Source organism: Ornithorhynchus anatinus, chromosome 1 (genome assembly GCF_004115215.2).
Source record: "Ornithorhynchus anatinus isolate Pmale09 chromosome 1, mOrnAna1.pri.v4, whole genome shotgun sequence".
Taxonomy (NCBI): domain Eukaryota; kingdom Metazoa; phylum Chordata; class Mammalia; order Monotremata; family Ornithorhynchidae; genus Ornithorhynchus; species Ornithorhynchus anatinus.
Window position 1 is genome coordinate 132,634,192 of NC_041728.1, and position 15,799 is coordinate 132,649,990.

General features: G+C 50.0%; 1 protein-coding gene across 1 annotated transcript; it reads left to right on the forward strand.

The window, feature by feature from the left end:
• Nucleotides 1-7,616: 7,616 nt before the first annotated feature.
• Nucleotides 7,617-8,687, forward strand: LOC114811165 (transmembrane epididymal protein 1A-like). Its single transcript, XM_029062738.1, has one exon. The coding sequence runs from the start codon at nt 7,617-7,619 to the stop codon at nt 8,685-8,687; it is 1,071 nt and encodes a 356-aa protein (XP_028918571.1).
• Nucleotides 8,688-15,799: the final 7,112 nt, after the last annotated feature.

A 15,799-nucleotide genomic window follows, 5' to 3' on the forward strand; every position in this document is an offset into this window, starting at 1 on the left:
TGACCGTCTTGGGCTCCTGTCTCTCTGCCAGTCCTTCTTGCCTTGGGGGAGCCCTGAGAGGGCCTCGAGGGCAGTGCTTTGCACACACTACGCGCCCGATAAATATCATCCATTGATTGACTAATAGGGCAGGGATAATAAGCTGGGGGTTTACTGAAAGGGAGTGATTGGCATTGCCCCGGTCCCTAGGTAATAATAATAATGAAAAATTATGCTATTTGTTAAGTGTATCTCTATGCCAGGCACTGAATTAAGCGCTGGGGTGGATACAAGCAGATTGGGTTACACACCGTCCTTGTCCCGCGTGGGGCTCACGGTCTCAATCCCCATTTTATAGATGAGGTCACTGAGGCCCAGAGAAGTGAAGCACCTTGCCCAGAATCACAGAACAGACAAGTGGCAGAGCCAGAATTAGAACTCGTGACTTCCTGACCCGTGCTCTATCCACTACTCCCTGCTGCATCTTTGACTGATGTAGTCAAGAAAACCAAATCTTACGTGGAAGGAGGTCAGAGAGAAAGTGGAATAGCTTCTTTCGGGAAGGCACTCCCACAGGGACAGTTAGCGTGGCTCAGTGGAAAGAGCCCGGGCTTGGGAGTTAGAGGTCATGGGTTCTAATCCTGGCTCTGCCCCTTGTCAGCTGTGTGACTGTGGGCGAGTCACTTAACTTCTCTCTGCCTCAGTTCCCTCATCTGTAAAATGGGGATTAAGACTGTGAGCTTCATGGGGGACAACCTGATTACCCTGTATCTACCCCAGCGCTTAGAACAGTGCTCTGCATATAGTAAACACTTAACAAATACCAACATTATTATTATTATTATTCTCGGGGAAGTTATTTAACACACGTGAATTTCAGAAACCTGCAAACTGCCGCGATGGGCACCAGGGGGCGTCACTGGCCTAAGAATGGACTGTGATGACCGCCTCCCCGGCCCTGCCTTTTCACTCCCATTTGGACTCCATTCCACCTGGCGCCACCTCTACTCAGGCTCTGCCCCTTTCCCCCCACTCAGCAATGCTCGAAGCCTTTGGTTCTGGAGAAGGATGGGTCCGCAGGACAACCAGAGGCAGCATGGTCTAGTGGGTTCTCATCCTAACTCCTCTATTTGTCCGCTGTGTGAACTTGTGCGAGTCACTTCACTTCTCTGGGCCTCAGTTACCTCAGCTGTAAGATGGGGATTAAGGCTGTGAGCCACCTGATTACCTCATATCTACCCCAGTGCTCTGCTTGCCTCGTATCTACCCCAGTGCCCTGATTACCTCCTATCAACCCTAGTGCTTAGTAAAGCGTCTGGCACATTATTATTATTAAGTGCCATCGAGTCATTTCTGATTCATAGTGAGTCCATGCATATACTTTCTCCAGAATGACCTGTCCCCTGCCATAACTGTACATTCCAAGTGCTTAGTACAGTGCTTTGCACATAGTAAGCACTCATTAAATACTATTGAATGAATACCCGCAACCTTTCTAATGGTTCTCCCATTATCGTTGTTATGGTTTCTATCCCTCTAGCTGCCGGTCTGCCTCTTCCACGTTTTCCCTGGACTTCTCCTAGCATTAGTGTCTTTTCCAGAGAATCAGTCCTCCTGATGATGTGTCCAAAATATGCTGATCTAAGTTGAATCATTTGGCCTTCCAGAGACTACTTTCGCTGAAATTGCTCTAAAATCCATTTGTTTGTCTTTTGGGCAGTCCCTGATATTCGCAAAAGCTTTCTCTATCACCAGCACTTAATAATAATGATGGTATTTGTTGTTCCATGTGGGACTCACAGTTTTAGTTCCCATTTTACAGGACTTGCCCTAGGTCACGCAGCAGATAAGTGGCGGAGCCGGAATTAAAACCCACGTCCTCTGACTCCCAAGCCCATGCTCTTGCCACTTAGACCATGCTGCTTCTCATTACTGTTATTATTATTATTCAGTGTTTACAAGAAAGAAGCATCCTGACTTGGCTTCTCAAGTTATCTACATCCAGGGAGGATTTGTCATTTTGCCACCCTTTCAATTTTTTTAAGGATAACATTTTCTATAATCATGATCATCTACTTTATTTTGAGATGAATATCGATTCAGAATAATTGTGTCACTTATTAAGTACCTACTATGTGCCAAGCTTTGAGCTAAGCAGTGAAGTAGATCTAAGATAACCAGAACATACAAATGGGGCTCACAGACTAAGAGGCAGGAAAAACGGGTGGTAAATCCCCATTTTACAGGTGAGGAAACTGAGGCTCAGAGAAGCAAAGAGAGAAGCAGCTTGGCCTTGTAGAAAGAGCACAGGCCTGGGAGTCAGGGGACCGGGCTGCTAATCCCATCTCTGCTACTTACCTGCTGTGTGACTTTGGGCAAGTCATTTAACTTCTCTGGGCCTCAGTTTCCTCATCTGTACAGTGGAGATTTGCTGCCTGTTCTCCCTCCTATTTAGATTGTGAACCTGAGGACGACAGGGACTGAGTCTGACTTGATGGTCTTGGATCTTCACCAGCACTTAGTACAGTGGTGGGCACCTAGTAAGTGCTTAACAAATACCGCAGTTGTAATCATGGTATTTGTTAAGCGCTTACTATGTGCCAAGCATGGTACTAAGTACTATGTGCCAAGCATGGTACTAAGTGCTGGGGTAGATACAAGATATCCAGGTTGAACACAGTCCCAGTCCCACATGGGGCTCACAGTCTAAGTAGAGGGAGTAGAAGTAAAATTCCCATTTAACAGATTGGAAACTGAGGCTCGTAGAAGTGAAGTAGCTTACCCAAGGTCACAGAGAGACAAGTGGTGGAGCCAGGATTGGAACCTAGGTCCTCTGACTTTCAGGCCCGTGCTCTCTCCACTAGGCCACAATTACTATTATCATTCTACAGATTTGCCCAACATCATTCATTCATTCATTCAATAGTATTTATTGAGCGCTTACTATGTGCAGAGCACTGTACTAAGCGCTTGGAATGAACAAGTTGGCAACAGATAGAGACAGTCCCTGCCGTTTGACGGGCTTACAGTCTAATCGGGGGAGACGGACAGACAAGAACAATGGCAATACAGGCAAGTCGTGGAACAGAAATTAGAACCCAGGTCCTCTGACTCCTAGGCCTGTGCTCTTTCTACGAGGCATCACTGCTTCTCATTTCACAGGTGAGGAAATGGAGACAGAGTCAGGATTAGAACCACCCCCAGGCTCTTTCCACTAGGCCTCTGTTTATGCCACTATATATTGATCAATAGTATTTATTGATTGTTTACTATTGCTGAGTGCTGTGCTAAGTCTCCTGCTTGCCTTGAAATGCACACAGCAGCCCATTGGTTTCCCCCTATTTTCAGCAAGTATTTGATTTTGATGATGATGATGATGATGATGATGATGATGCAGCCAATCAACGGCGATTATTCCATCCCCACATCTTTTTCTATTGCTTTTTACTTTCTTCTTCTTCAAATATCGTCGAGTCTTTTCCGACGCAAAGCGACTCCCTCGACACACCCTCTTCAGAATGTCCCATCTTCTGTCATAAAGTTGTTCTGGTAATAATAATAATAATATTTATTAAGCACGTACTGTATGCCAAGCATTGTTCTAAGTGCTGGGGTAGATACAAGTTGTCCCACGTGGGGCTCACGGTCTTAATCCCCATTTTACAAATGAGGGAACTGAGGCTCAGAGAAGAGAAGTGACTTGCCCAAAGTCACATAGCTGATACGTAGCGGAGACGGGATTAGAACCCATGTCCTATGACTCCCAAGCCTGTGCCCGTTCCACTAAGCCATGGTATGTGTATCCATAGAGTTTTCTTGGTAAAGATACAGAAGTGGTTTACCACTGCCTTCTTCGGTGCAGTAAAAACTTGAGTCTCTGCCATTGTCTTTGATCAGTGTTTTGATCACTTTATCTTCCGCCTTTGACTCTTTCCTATGCCGCTGCCCAGCACAGGTGCATCGACTATGTTTTTTTTATTTTAGTTCATTTTTAATTTGGAGTTCCACTCAACTTGGTTTTACAACCCTTTTTCGTTTCTACTGTGAAAAGCATTCCCACACTCCCTCACCAGATGACCAGGTAACTTCTGCTATAAGCTCTTGCCCAAGGTAATAATGATAATAATAATGGTGGTATTTCTTAAGCGCTCGCTATGTGCCGAGCACCGTTCTAAGTGCTGGGGTGGGTACGAGGTAATCGGGTTGGACACAGTCCCTGTCTCCTTTAGGGATCACGGTCATAATCCCCATTTTACAGATGAGGTAACTGAGGCCCAGAGAAGTGAAGTGATTTGCCAAGGTCACGCAGCAGACGTGTGGAACCCGTGACCTTCTGACTCCCAGGCCTGTGCTCTATCCATTATGCCACACTGCTTCTCGATGTGCTGTGATCGTAGTCTCCGGCGGTGGGGGAGGTCAATGGTCCGCTCTCTGGCCAGATGGCCAGGTTTTCAGTTTGCCTGCCTCCTATCTGGTACAGATGCTGGCACCGGATGCCAGCATTTGGCATTTCTCTTTTCAGTGACCTCCACCACAGAGTTCTACAGCTTGGCAATCCATCGGTGGCATTTATTGACTGCTCACTCTGTGCAGAGGACTGTACAAAGCACTTGGGAGAGTAATAATAATAATAATTATGGTGTAATATAACAGAGTTGGTAGACATATTCCCGGCCCATAACGAACTTACGGTCTAGAGGAGGAGACGGACATTAATATAAATAAATAAATGAGGGAATTGGACATAAACGTTGTGGGGCTGAGGGAGGGGGAATACAGGGTGCACATCCAAGGTCAAGGGTGACACAGGAAGGAGTGGGAGAAGAGATGAAGGCTTAGTCGGGGAAGACCTCTTGGAGGGGATGTGCTTTTCATGAGGTTTTGAAGAAGAATGATCCCCTGTCAGATATGAAGAGGGAGGGCGATCCAGATCAAAGGCAGGACGTGGGCGAGCCGTCGGCAGAGAGATAGACGAGATCAAGGTACGGGGAGAAGGTTAGCATTAGAGGAATGAAATGTGCGGGCTGTGTTGTGGTAGGAAATCAGGGAGGTGAGGCAGGGGGCAGGAAGGGCAGCGTGGCTCAGTGGAAAGAGCTCGGGCTTGGGAGTCAGAGGTCATGGGTTCGAATCCCGGCTCCGCCGCTTGCCAGCTATGTGACTTTGGGCAGGTCACTTAACTTCTCTGTGACTCAGTTACCTCATCTGTAAAATGGGGATTAAGAATGTGAGCCCCACGTGGGACAACCTGATCACCTTGTATCCCCCCCAGCGTTTAGAACAGTGCTTTGCACATAGTAAGCGCTTAACAAATACCACAAAAAAAAAGGGCAGCAGTACCTAGGTTCACAGGAACTGGAGGAGACCACATTGGCTCTGGACCAACTCAGGAGCCAGCCTACCCAAATCCCCCACTTGGGTGGCCTTGGCATATTTCTGCAAAATGGGGTATCTGACAGGCCTGCCCTTGAGCTGCATGCGTGCCCGGGTTAAGGCCCATGACGCCCCATGTGTCCCCTCTCCCGGTATCCACGAGGGCCTCTTTTGGCCAACCAATCATGGGGGCGGGGGTGTGTTCTTCCACCACCCCAGGTTGATATCTCCCTGGTGGGGTGCTCGTAAATCTTAGGCGGAAAATGATGCATGGATACGTTGCATTACCCATCTAAACATTTTCATTTCTTCTGAAAAGGGGCCACCCTTCCCACACTTATCTCCTCCAGGCTTGGACCTATATATAGGACCTATTTGGAAATCCTTCTGTAGCTCCACCCCTGTTTTTAGAGAAAAACACAAAGACACCCAAGGATACAGATGGGTGTGTCTCTCTCTCTCTCTCTCTCTCTCTCTCTCTCTCTCTCTCTCACACACACACACACACACACACACACACACACTCTTACACACCCTGCAGCTGAGGCCTCATTCCTTTTCCACCTCTCTGACCATCACCCCCAGATGTCAAAGCCTCTGCCCCTTCTATTTGTCTGTGCCTCCCCCTTTCCGCTATTCCCGCTCATGCTCTGAGGACTCTCCCCCACCTCTACTCCACAGAACCAGGACCACGAGGAGAAGCAGTGTGTTCTAGTGGATAATGACTAGGCCTGGGAGTCAGAGGGATCTGGGTTGTAATCCCGGTTCCGCCACGTGTTCACTGTGTGACCTTAGGCAAGTCATTTTCTTATGGTATTTGTTAAGCCCTACTGAAAGCGCACCTCCTCCAAGAGGTCTTCCCAGACTAAGCCCTACTTGTCCTCTGCTCCCCCTCCCTTCTGAGTCACCTCAACTCGCTCCTTTGCTCGTCCCCCCGTCCATGCCCCATAGTGCTTCTGTATATATTTATACTTCTATAATTCTATTTATTTATAATGATGCCTCTTGACTCGTATGTCTCTTCGCCCCCCTTCTAGATTACGAGACCTTTGTGGGCAGGGATTGCCTCTCTTTAAGCTTTATTGTACTTTCCAGAGCTTAGTACAGTGCTCTGCACACAGTAAGCACTCAATAAATATTATTGAATGAATAAATGAATGTAAAACACTGGAAGTGTTGGGGAAGGCCCAAGTTAATTAGGATGGATACTGTCCCTGTCCCTCACGGGGCTCACAGTCTAAGAAGGAGGGAGGACAGTTTTACAGCTGAGGAAACTGAGGCACAGGGAAGTTAATTAACCTGCCCAAGGTCACACAGCAAGACGTAATTAGCAGAGCTGGGATTAGAACCCAGTTCCTTCATTTCCCTTCTTTGGGCCTCAGTTACCTCATCTGTAAAATGGGGATCAAGACTGTGAGCCCCACATGGCACAGGGACTGTGTCCCACCTCATAAACTTGGGTTTCCCCCAGCACTTTGCACCTGCCACATAGTAAACGCTTAACAGGTACCTATTTTTAAAAAGAGGAACCTCCTCAGGCTGTGAGATGACCAGTACATCTCCCAGGCGCCCCTAACCCAGAACCCTCCATGGGATGGGGTGTGTGTGAGGGCTTTGTATGCCAAGACCCTGAACTTGTGTGTCCAGCGTGGCTCAGTGGAAAGAGCCTGGGCTTGGGAATCAGAAGTCAGGGGTTCTAACCCTGGCTCCGCCCCTTGCCAGCTGTGTGACTGTGGGCAAGTGACTTAACTTCTCTGTGCCTCAGTTACCTCATCTGTAAAATAGGGATTAAAAATTGCGAGCCCCCTCATGGGACAACCTGTTCACCTTGTAGCCCCCCAGTACTTAGAACAGTGCTTGACACATAGTAAGCGCTTAACAACTACCACCATTATTATTATTATTATTATTATTACATATGTCTGGGCGGGGAAGCGCTCCAAGCCATCCTCTGTGTTTTTGAGTTTAGGAGGGGAGGGGGAAGCATTGTGGCTACTGCTCCTGCATCTGCCTGTTTTCTCGGACACCCTTTGGACCCCCGAAAATGGGTCCGGGGCGGCCGGGAGCTAAGGAGGGGAACAGAGTAGGAGGGGGATCTCTGCGGCCTGGGGCTAGGGAGGCGGGACAGGGGGAGCTGGGTGTGGGGCTAGGGAGGAGCAGGGAGGGTTGCAGCATCACCTGGCCCGAGGGAGCTTCCTCCTTGCTCAACAACAGCAGGCCGGCTGGGTGGCGGTGCCCAGGCCCGGCTCCACCGCGGGTAGGTGTGCATGCGCGCCGGGCCCAATGCCACGGGCAACCCGGCCCATACTTGGGCGGCGGGGGTGGGGCCCGGCCGGTCCCTGCCTGATTTTTCAGTCACCTCAGCCTTCCCCGGCAAGCGGTCGCCTGCTCCCTCGGATCCTCCTCTCCGCCTGTCCTCCGGACTCATGGGCACCTTCCTGGGGCACCTGTGCCCGGGCCTGGCCCTCCTGAGCTTCGGATTGTTCTACGCGGTAAGGCTGTCCCAGGCGTTGCTGAAGGGCCAGAAGTTCCAGTCCGTCCCTCTCGTCCAGTGGAGTGGAGGGGCGTGGGGCTGGCTAGGCCGCGTGCCCCCCGACGGCGTGGGGAAGGCCTTCTGCGGCACCGCCATCCTCCTGGGAGAGCTCTTCTACCCTCCCGGGACCAACAAGCTGGCCCTAGTGGACTGGGGGGATCCCGCCCGGCCCTTCCTGTTCCCCAGCGAGTGGCAGCACGTTACCATGTTCGGCTTCTTTGCCCTCAGCGGCTGGGTGGACCTGGCGAGCTGGGTCTGGCTGGCCCGGCGACGGGTGGGGCTGGAGCGGGCGGCCCTGGCCCTGGCCTTCCACGTGCTGGCCCTGCTGCTCCTCACCCACTCGCAGGGCAAGGATCCTGTGGAGAACAGGGTGCACAGCCTGCTGCTGCTGCCCACCTTCTTGACGGCCCTGGTGCTGACCGTCGAGCTGTGGGCTCCCGACCAGCCCCAGCTCTGGGTGGCCAAGACCTGGCTGCTCCTGGTGCAGGGCTCGTGGCTGCTCCAAACCGCCTTCGTGCTCTACCGGCCCCCCTCCGGCCAGCCCTGGCGAGGGGACAGCCCCGCGGACCTCATGTTTCTCTCCACCTTCTTCTGCTGGCACCTGGCCCTGGGCATCGGGGTCCTGGCCACCATCTACGGACTGTCCGCTCTCTGGCATCGCCACGGCTCGCCCCGGGCTGGGGAAAAAGGGCTGGGGTATCAGCGGTGCCAGCTGGGCCCACTGGATGAGGAGCTGCAGAAACTGGAGGTGGAGGCGGAGCAGACAGAGAGGGGCTCTTTTGGGGCAGGGCTACCGGAGATCTGATGGACCCTGTGCCAGGGACTCTGCCTCTCCCTGTTGGCTGCGCTTTGCTTTATTCTTTGCAGTTTTCTCATTCTCCAATAAAGGTGGAGGCCCTGAGGGAAGCCTGTCCTGTGTTGTATGTGGGCCAGCAGTGGCGACATGAAGAGCAGCTGACCTCGGAGAGATGAGGAGAAGAATGAGGGGGGAAAACTGAACCCCTGAAGGTTGGGGCTGGGAGGGATCCAGAGGGGGGACTGGGGTGGGGGAGGCGGGGCAGGAAAAAGGGGTCGGCAGAAATGGGATGGTAGGAATGGGAAGAGGGAAGAGGGCAGCCAAGAGGAAAGGGATGCCAGAAACACGTTCTCCGTTGCCACTGAGGCAGGACCGAGGCTGCTGGGACCCGGTGTGCGGGAGGGAAAACCGGAGCCCGCTATTGCCCTGCCCTTTTCCCCTAGATCTGGGCCACCTGGGTCATCTGCTTTCTGTCCACCCCATGCCCGGGTACAGCCCTGTGGGCCAAACCTCTGCTCCCACCCTAGGGCCCCTGAATTGGGGGTGGGGTTTGACTGTGAGCTCGTTGTTGGGCAGGGATTGTCTCTATCTGTTGCTGAACTGTACATTCCAAGCACTTAGTACAGTCTTCTGCACATAGTAAGCACTCAATAAATATGATTGAATGAATGAATGAATTAAGCAATTTAATGTGTGCACCTTCTCAAGGGAAGAGAATGTCAAGTGGTTCTCACACACACCCCTTCTTCTCGTCTTCTATCCAGTCCTTGCCAAAATTCTCAGAGAGCGTACATACACTCACACTCGCTCTCCCTCCCTCCCTCTTTCTCTCTCTCCCTTTATCTTCCTCTGTCTCTCTCTCTTTGCCTCTCCCTCTCCCTCCTTGGGTCTCAGGTCCCACTCCCTCAGTGTGTCCCCTTCTTCTGGACTCGGCTGGGAATGAAGTTTGCCTAAGCTCGTTAGGAGAAGGGAACCGGTCTGCTAATTCTGTTGTATTGTTCTCTCCCAGGTGCTTAGTACAGTGATTTGAGCAGAGTAAGTGCTCAATGAATACCATTAATTGATCGACAGATCAGGCAGGCAGAGAGAACTTCGCAGTGAAAGTAGTGGCTGCTGCTAAGTCCTCTCTCTCCTCGGCTTCCTTGGGGAATTGGTTTTCTCGGAAATCCAACAGAGCTGCAGTGAACCCCCTTGTCAGAAGAGCCGCCCCCCCTCTCGAGAGGCGGATTGATTCAGTGCTTGGCACATAGTAAGCACTTAACAACTACCATCATTATTATTCTGAAACAAACCTGAGCACTTCAAGCCTGATCCCAGGGCATAGCCCAATCACCAGATTGGCTCCAGTAGATCCCAAGTCCTGCTCCGTGGGACTGCCCCCTGAGCATGCAGGATTGCATTGCTGCACTGCACAGGGGCCGAAACCCTCCCCTTCCACCCCCCACACCAGGGAGGGAGGGAGACCTGAGCCCCTTTCCAGTTCCAACTGTCCCAAGACCAGTCGGGGATGCCGGGCCTGGGACTCACCTGTCACAGGAACCCAGACAGGAAGGGCAGGACAATGTGGTACTCTGGGTTCTGTCATCCTCTTCATCATCATCATCAGTGGTTTTTCCTAAGCTCCAACTGCCTGCACAGCACTGGGTGATACACTTCTTTATGGAATTTGTTGAACACTCACTATGTGTCAAACACTGTTCTAAGCGTTAATTAGGTTGGACACAGTTCCTGTCTCGCCTCCTACTCCTTTCCCATGTCCTCCCCCTAGCTTGGAACTCCCTCCCGCCCCATATATGCCAGATCACCACTCTCTCCACCTTCGAAGCGTTACTCAGGTCACATCTCCTCCAAGAGGCCTTCCCCGATTAAGCCCTCTTCGCCAGCTTGTTTTCCCTTCTGCGTTGTCTTCGGATGCACCTCAATCTGTGACCACTGGACACTCCTAACTCCACAGCATTTATGTACCTATATTAAAATTGTATATTATGAATTATTTATTCATATTAATGTCTGTCTCCTCCTTTAACTGTACACTAGTTATGGGCAGGGTACATGTCTGCTAATTCTATTGTAATAATAATGTTGGTATTTGTTAAGCGCTTACTATGTGCCAAGCACTGTTCTAAGCCCTGGGGTAGATACAAGGTAATCAGATTGTCCCACGTAGGGCTCACAGTCTTCATCCCCATTTTACAGATGAGGGAACTGAGGCACAGAGAAGTTAAGTGACTTGCCCAAAGTCACACAGCTGACAAGTGGCGGAGTAAGGGATTAGATCTCCCTGACTCTGACTCCCAAGCCCGGGCTCTTTCCACTGGACTACGCTGCTTCTTGAATTGTACTTTCCAAGTGCTTTCGTATAGAGCTCTGCACACAATAAACACTCAATAAATACGATTGAATGAATGAATGAACTCTCCCAAGCGCTTAGTATAGTGCTCTGCACATAGTAAGTGCTCAGTAAATATGATTGACTAATTGGGCTCACAGTCTAAGTAGGAAGGAGAACAGGAGAACTGAGGCATCGAAAAGTTAAGTGACTTACCCAAAGTCAAACAGCAAGCATTTGTCAGGATTAGAACCCAGGTCCTCTGACTTTCAGTCCCTTCCTCTTTCCACTAGTCCATATTGCTTCTCACTTGGAAACGATCACAGAATTAGAGGGGCATCAGTCCTTGCCCTTGAGAAGCTAGGAGAAAGAGCAGGTCTTTGGGGTCAGGCGATCGAGTTTGAGTCCCAACTCTTCCACTGGTCTCCTGTGTGAGCCTTCAGCAATTAATTAATTAATTAATGATGGTATTTGTTTAGTGCTTACCATAGTAAGCTATGAGCTTACTGAGCTAAGTAAGCTTACTGAGCTAAGTGCTGGGGGAGATACCAGGTAATCAGGTCCCACATGGGGCTCAGCAAGTCACTTAAGCTCTCTGATCCTGTTTCTTCATCTGTAAGTCAATCAATCATATTAGATTTTTTTAATGGCCCATTTTTTAATAGCCCAGAGTGCTTATTACAATGGGCAGGGAAGGTGTCTGTTTATTGTTATCCTGTACTCTCCCAAGCGCTTAGCACAGTACTTTGCACAAGGTAAGCACACAAAGCGCTTACTAGGTGCCACTGTTCTAAGCGCAGAGGTAGATTCATTCAATCATTCATTCATTCAATCGCATTTAATGAGTGCTTACTCTGTGCAAAACACTGTATTAAGCACTGGGAGAGCACAACATAACAACAAACACACACATTCTGCTGACAATGAGCTCACGGTCTTGAAGGGGAAGTCTGCATACAAGGTTGGCCACTGTCCCTGACCCACATGGGGCTCACAGTCTTAATCCCCATTTTACAGATGAGGGAATTGAGGTCCAGAGGAGTGAAGTGACTTGCCCAAGGTCATACAACAGACCTGGTGGAGCAGAGACTATAGCCCAGGGAGGTCTGAATCCCAGGCCCTTCCTCTAACCACTAGTGCACACTGCTTCTTACAATGGGCAGGGAATGTGTCTGTTTATTGTTATACTGTACTCTCCCAAGCACTTAGTACAGGAAGCAGCGTGGCTCAGTGAAAAGAGCATGGGCTTGGGAGTCAGAGGTCATGGGTTCGAATCCCTGCTCTGCCACTTGTCAGCTGTGTGCCTGTGGGCAAGTCACTTCACTTCTCTGTGCCTCATCTGTAAAATGGGGATTAAGACTGTGAGCCTCACGTGGGACAATCTGATTACCCTGTATCTACCCCAGCGCTTAGAATAGTGCTCTGCACATAGTAAGTGCTTAACAAATACCAACATTATTATTATTATTACAGTATTTTGCACAAAATAAGCACTCAATAAATATGTTTGAATGAATGAGTGAAGGTCTTGATTGCCCTTGTATTTACCCAAGCGCCTAGAACATAATAAACATTTAATAGATGCTATAATTATGACCATCTAATGGGCGAGATGAGTGGGCATGAGAACGAACTGAGCCTCCTGGGAACCCCCCGGGCCAGGGTTTGCTCCGTGCTCCCTGTGTTGTTCACAGTGAAGTGAATCATGAGCTCTTTACAACTGAGGCCCGTGTCCAGAGACAGTGTGGCCTAGTAGAAAGAGCAAGGAGTCAGGGGTCAGGAAACTCCGGGTCCAATCCCAGCTCTGCCACTGGCTGCTTGTGTGACCTAAGGCAAATTGCACAACTTCCTGGGCCCGGTTTTATCATATGTAAAATGGGATAGGACATCTGCTCTTCCTCCCTCTCAGTCTGTGAGCCCCAGGGTGGACAGGGAAGGTATCCAAGTTGTTTTTCCTGGATGGCTCAATGGTTAGTACAGTGCTTGGCACATAATAAGTGTTTAATAAGACCTTCACCAAAGAACAACATCTTTGGGCTGGGCCAGAGCTGGCCTATCTCCCTTCCTATCTGCCCCATATTCTCTCCCTTTTTGATGGCAGTTGAGCTTCTCAGACCCCTGCCCTCTGCCCTGAGGTCCCACTCTCACAGGGTCGAAGTGACTGATCCCTCCCCTGAGTTCCCATCCCTACAGGGTCCCAACCCCCTTTCCTCACCCCGAGACCCCAGCCTTCTGTCCCTCGTCCTGAGTTCCCAGCCATTCAGAGTCCCACCCCCTGCCCAAGTCCCTCTAATAATAATAATAGTTACGGTATTTGTTCATTATAATGGTAGCATATTTTAAGCACTTACTATGTGCCAAGCACTTTCTAAACGATTACTACGTGCCAGCCACTGTACTAAGCACTGGGGCGGATACAAGCAAATTGGGTTGGACATAGTCCCTGTCCCACATGGGGCTCACAGTCTCAATTCCCATTTTACAGATGAGGTAAATGAGGTCCAGAGAAGTCAAGTGACTTGCTCAAGGTGACACAGCAGACAAGTGGCAGAGCTGGGATTAGAACCCATGACCTTCTGACTCCCAGGCTCAAACTCTATCCACTACACCATGCTGCTCCTTCTAAGATCGTAAGCTTGTGGGTAGGGAATATGTCGTTGTATTGTTGTATTGTACTCTCCCAAGAACTTAGTACAGCCCTCTGCGCACAGGAAGTGTTCAACAAATACAACTGACTGACTGATTGCTCCAATCCTGAGTCCCCAGCCCCCTACCTTCCACACTGAGACCCCAGCCTCACAGGGTCCCGGCCCCCTCCTTCCCTCAGATCCCACCTTCACAGGATCCCAGCCTTCTGCTTCCTTCTCTGAGACCCCCCAGAATTACAGGGTACCAGCTCCCTGCTCCAACCCGAGACCCAGACCCCTGCTCCCCACTCTGAAACCCCAGACTCACAACGTCCGGCCCTTTCCTTCCCATCCTGAGGTAATAATAATGACTGTGATATTTGTTAAGCGCTTACTATGTGCCAAGCACTGTGTTAAGCACTGCAAAGGATACAAGAAGAGAAGCAGCGTGGCTTAGTGGAAAGAGCACAGGGTTGAGAGTCAGAGGATGTGAGTTCTAATCCAGGCTCTACCACTTGTCTTCTGTGTGACCTTGGGCAGGCCACTTAAGTTTTCTGTGCCTCAGTTACCTCAACTGTAAAATGGGGACATGTGGGACAACCTGATTACCTTGTATCTACTCCATCACTTAGAACAGTGCTTGGCACATAGTAAGCACTTAATAAATACCCTCATTATTATTACTACAAGTAAATCAGATTGGACACAGTCCCCGTCCCACGTAGGGGCTCATTGTCTTAATCCCCATTTTACAGATGTGGTAACTGAAGCAGAGAGGAAGTGAAGTGGCTTGCCTAAAGTCACACAGCAGACAAGCGGTGGAGTCGGGACAAGAACACAGGTCCTTCTGACTCAGGCCGATGCTCTATCAACTAGGTCATGCAGCTTCCCGAGTAGCGTGAGATGCCAGCCATACAGGGTCTTGGCCCCCTGCTCCTCGCCCTGAGAGCCCACCCCCAGACTCTCAGATCCAGGCAGAACCACAACACTTTCCCTTCTCTGTTTCCTAGGATCCAGTCACAGAGCTGAAGCCCCGAGGGCCAGCTAGGAGAGCTTTCCCTCTTCCACCTCCTCCCTCAACAGCCTAAATTGCTTCCACCTCCTCAGCCTGCTTCCCTCTTCTACTAGAACAGTGCTCTGGAACATGAGGGGGCTGAAAAGATCTTTATCTGCCTAGCTGCCGGGCCCCCACATCCCACCCACGGCAAACACCTGGAGGCCATGGTGGTGTGTCTAGCAGTAGCAGGCTTGGGGGGCTGTAGATTCCCCCCTCCTGTGACATTTCTCCTGTGGCAAAGGCCACTTTGACCCCTCCCTTGGCATAATAATAATAATAATGTTGGTATTTGTTAAGCGTTTACTATGTGCAGAGCACTGTTCTAAGCGCTGGGGGAGATACAGTGTCATCAGCTTGTCCCATGTGAGGCTCACAGTTAATCCCCATTTTACAGATGAGGTAACTGAGGTACAGAGAAGTTAAGTGACTTGTCCACAGTCACACAGCTCTTCTTCTGGATTCCTGGGTGCCAGTCTCCTTCGCCAACTTCCTCGGTGCACAGGTGGGATGGAGGGACTTGAGATAGTGTGAAACAGGAGAGGCAGCGTGGCTTAGAAGATGGAGCAGGAGACTGAGAGTCAGAAGGACTTGGGTTCTAATCTTGCTTTGCTGCTGTCTGCTGTGTGACCTTGGACAAGTCACTTTACTTCTCTGTGCCTCAGTTACCTCATCTGTAAAGTGGGGATTGAGATTATGAGTCCCATGTGGAACATGGCCCACTCTGTGCCCAATCTGATTACCTTGTATCTACCCTAATGTTTAGTACAGCATGACCTTGGGCACGACTCTTAACTTTTCTGTGACTCAGTTACCTCATCCTTAAAAGGGGATGAAGACTGTGAGCTCCATTTGGGACGTGGACTCTATCCAACCTGATTTTCTTGTATCCATCCCAGCGCTTAGTACATTGCCTGGCACACAGTAAGCACTTAATAAATATCAGAATTATTATTCTTTTTATTATTACAGGGCCTGACACATAGTAAGCACTTAACAAATACCATAAAAACAAAAACAAAACACGGTCTAATGGAAAGAACATGGGCCTGGGAGTCAGAGGACCTGGGTTCTAATTCCAACTCTGCCATTTGTCTGCTATGTGACCTTG

Bases quoted from the DNA above. Each gene is read 5' to 3' on its own strand.
- LOC114811165 (XM_029062738.1), top strand. From the start codon at position 7,617: ATGCGCGCCGGGCCCAATGCCACGGGCAACCCGGCCCATACTTGGGCG.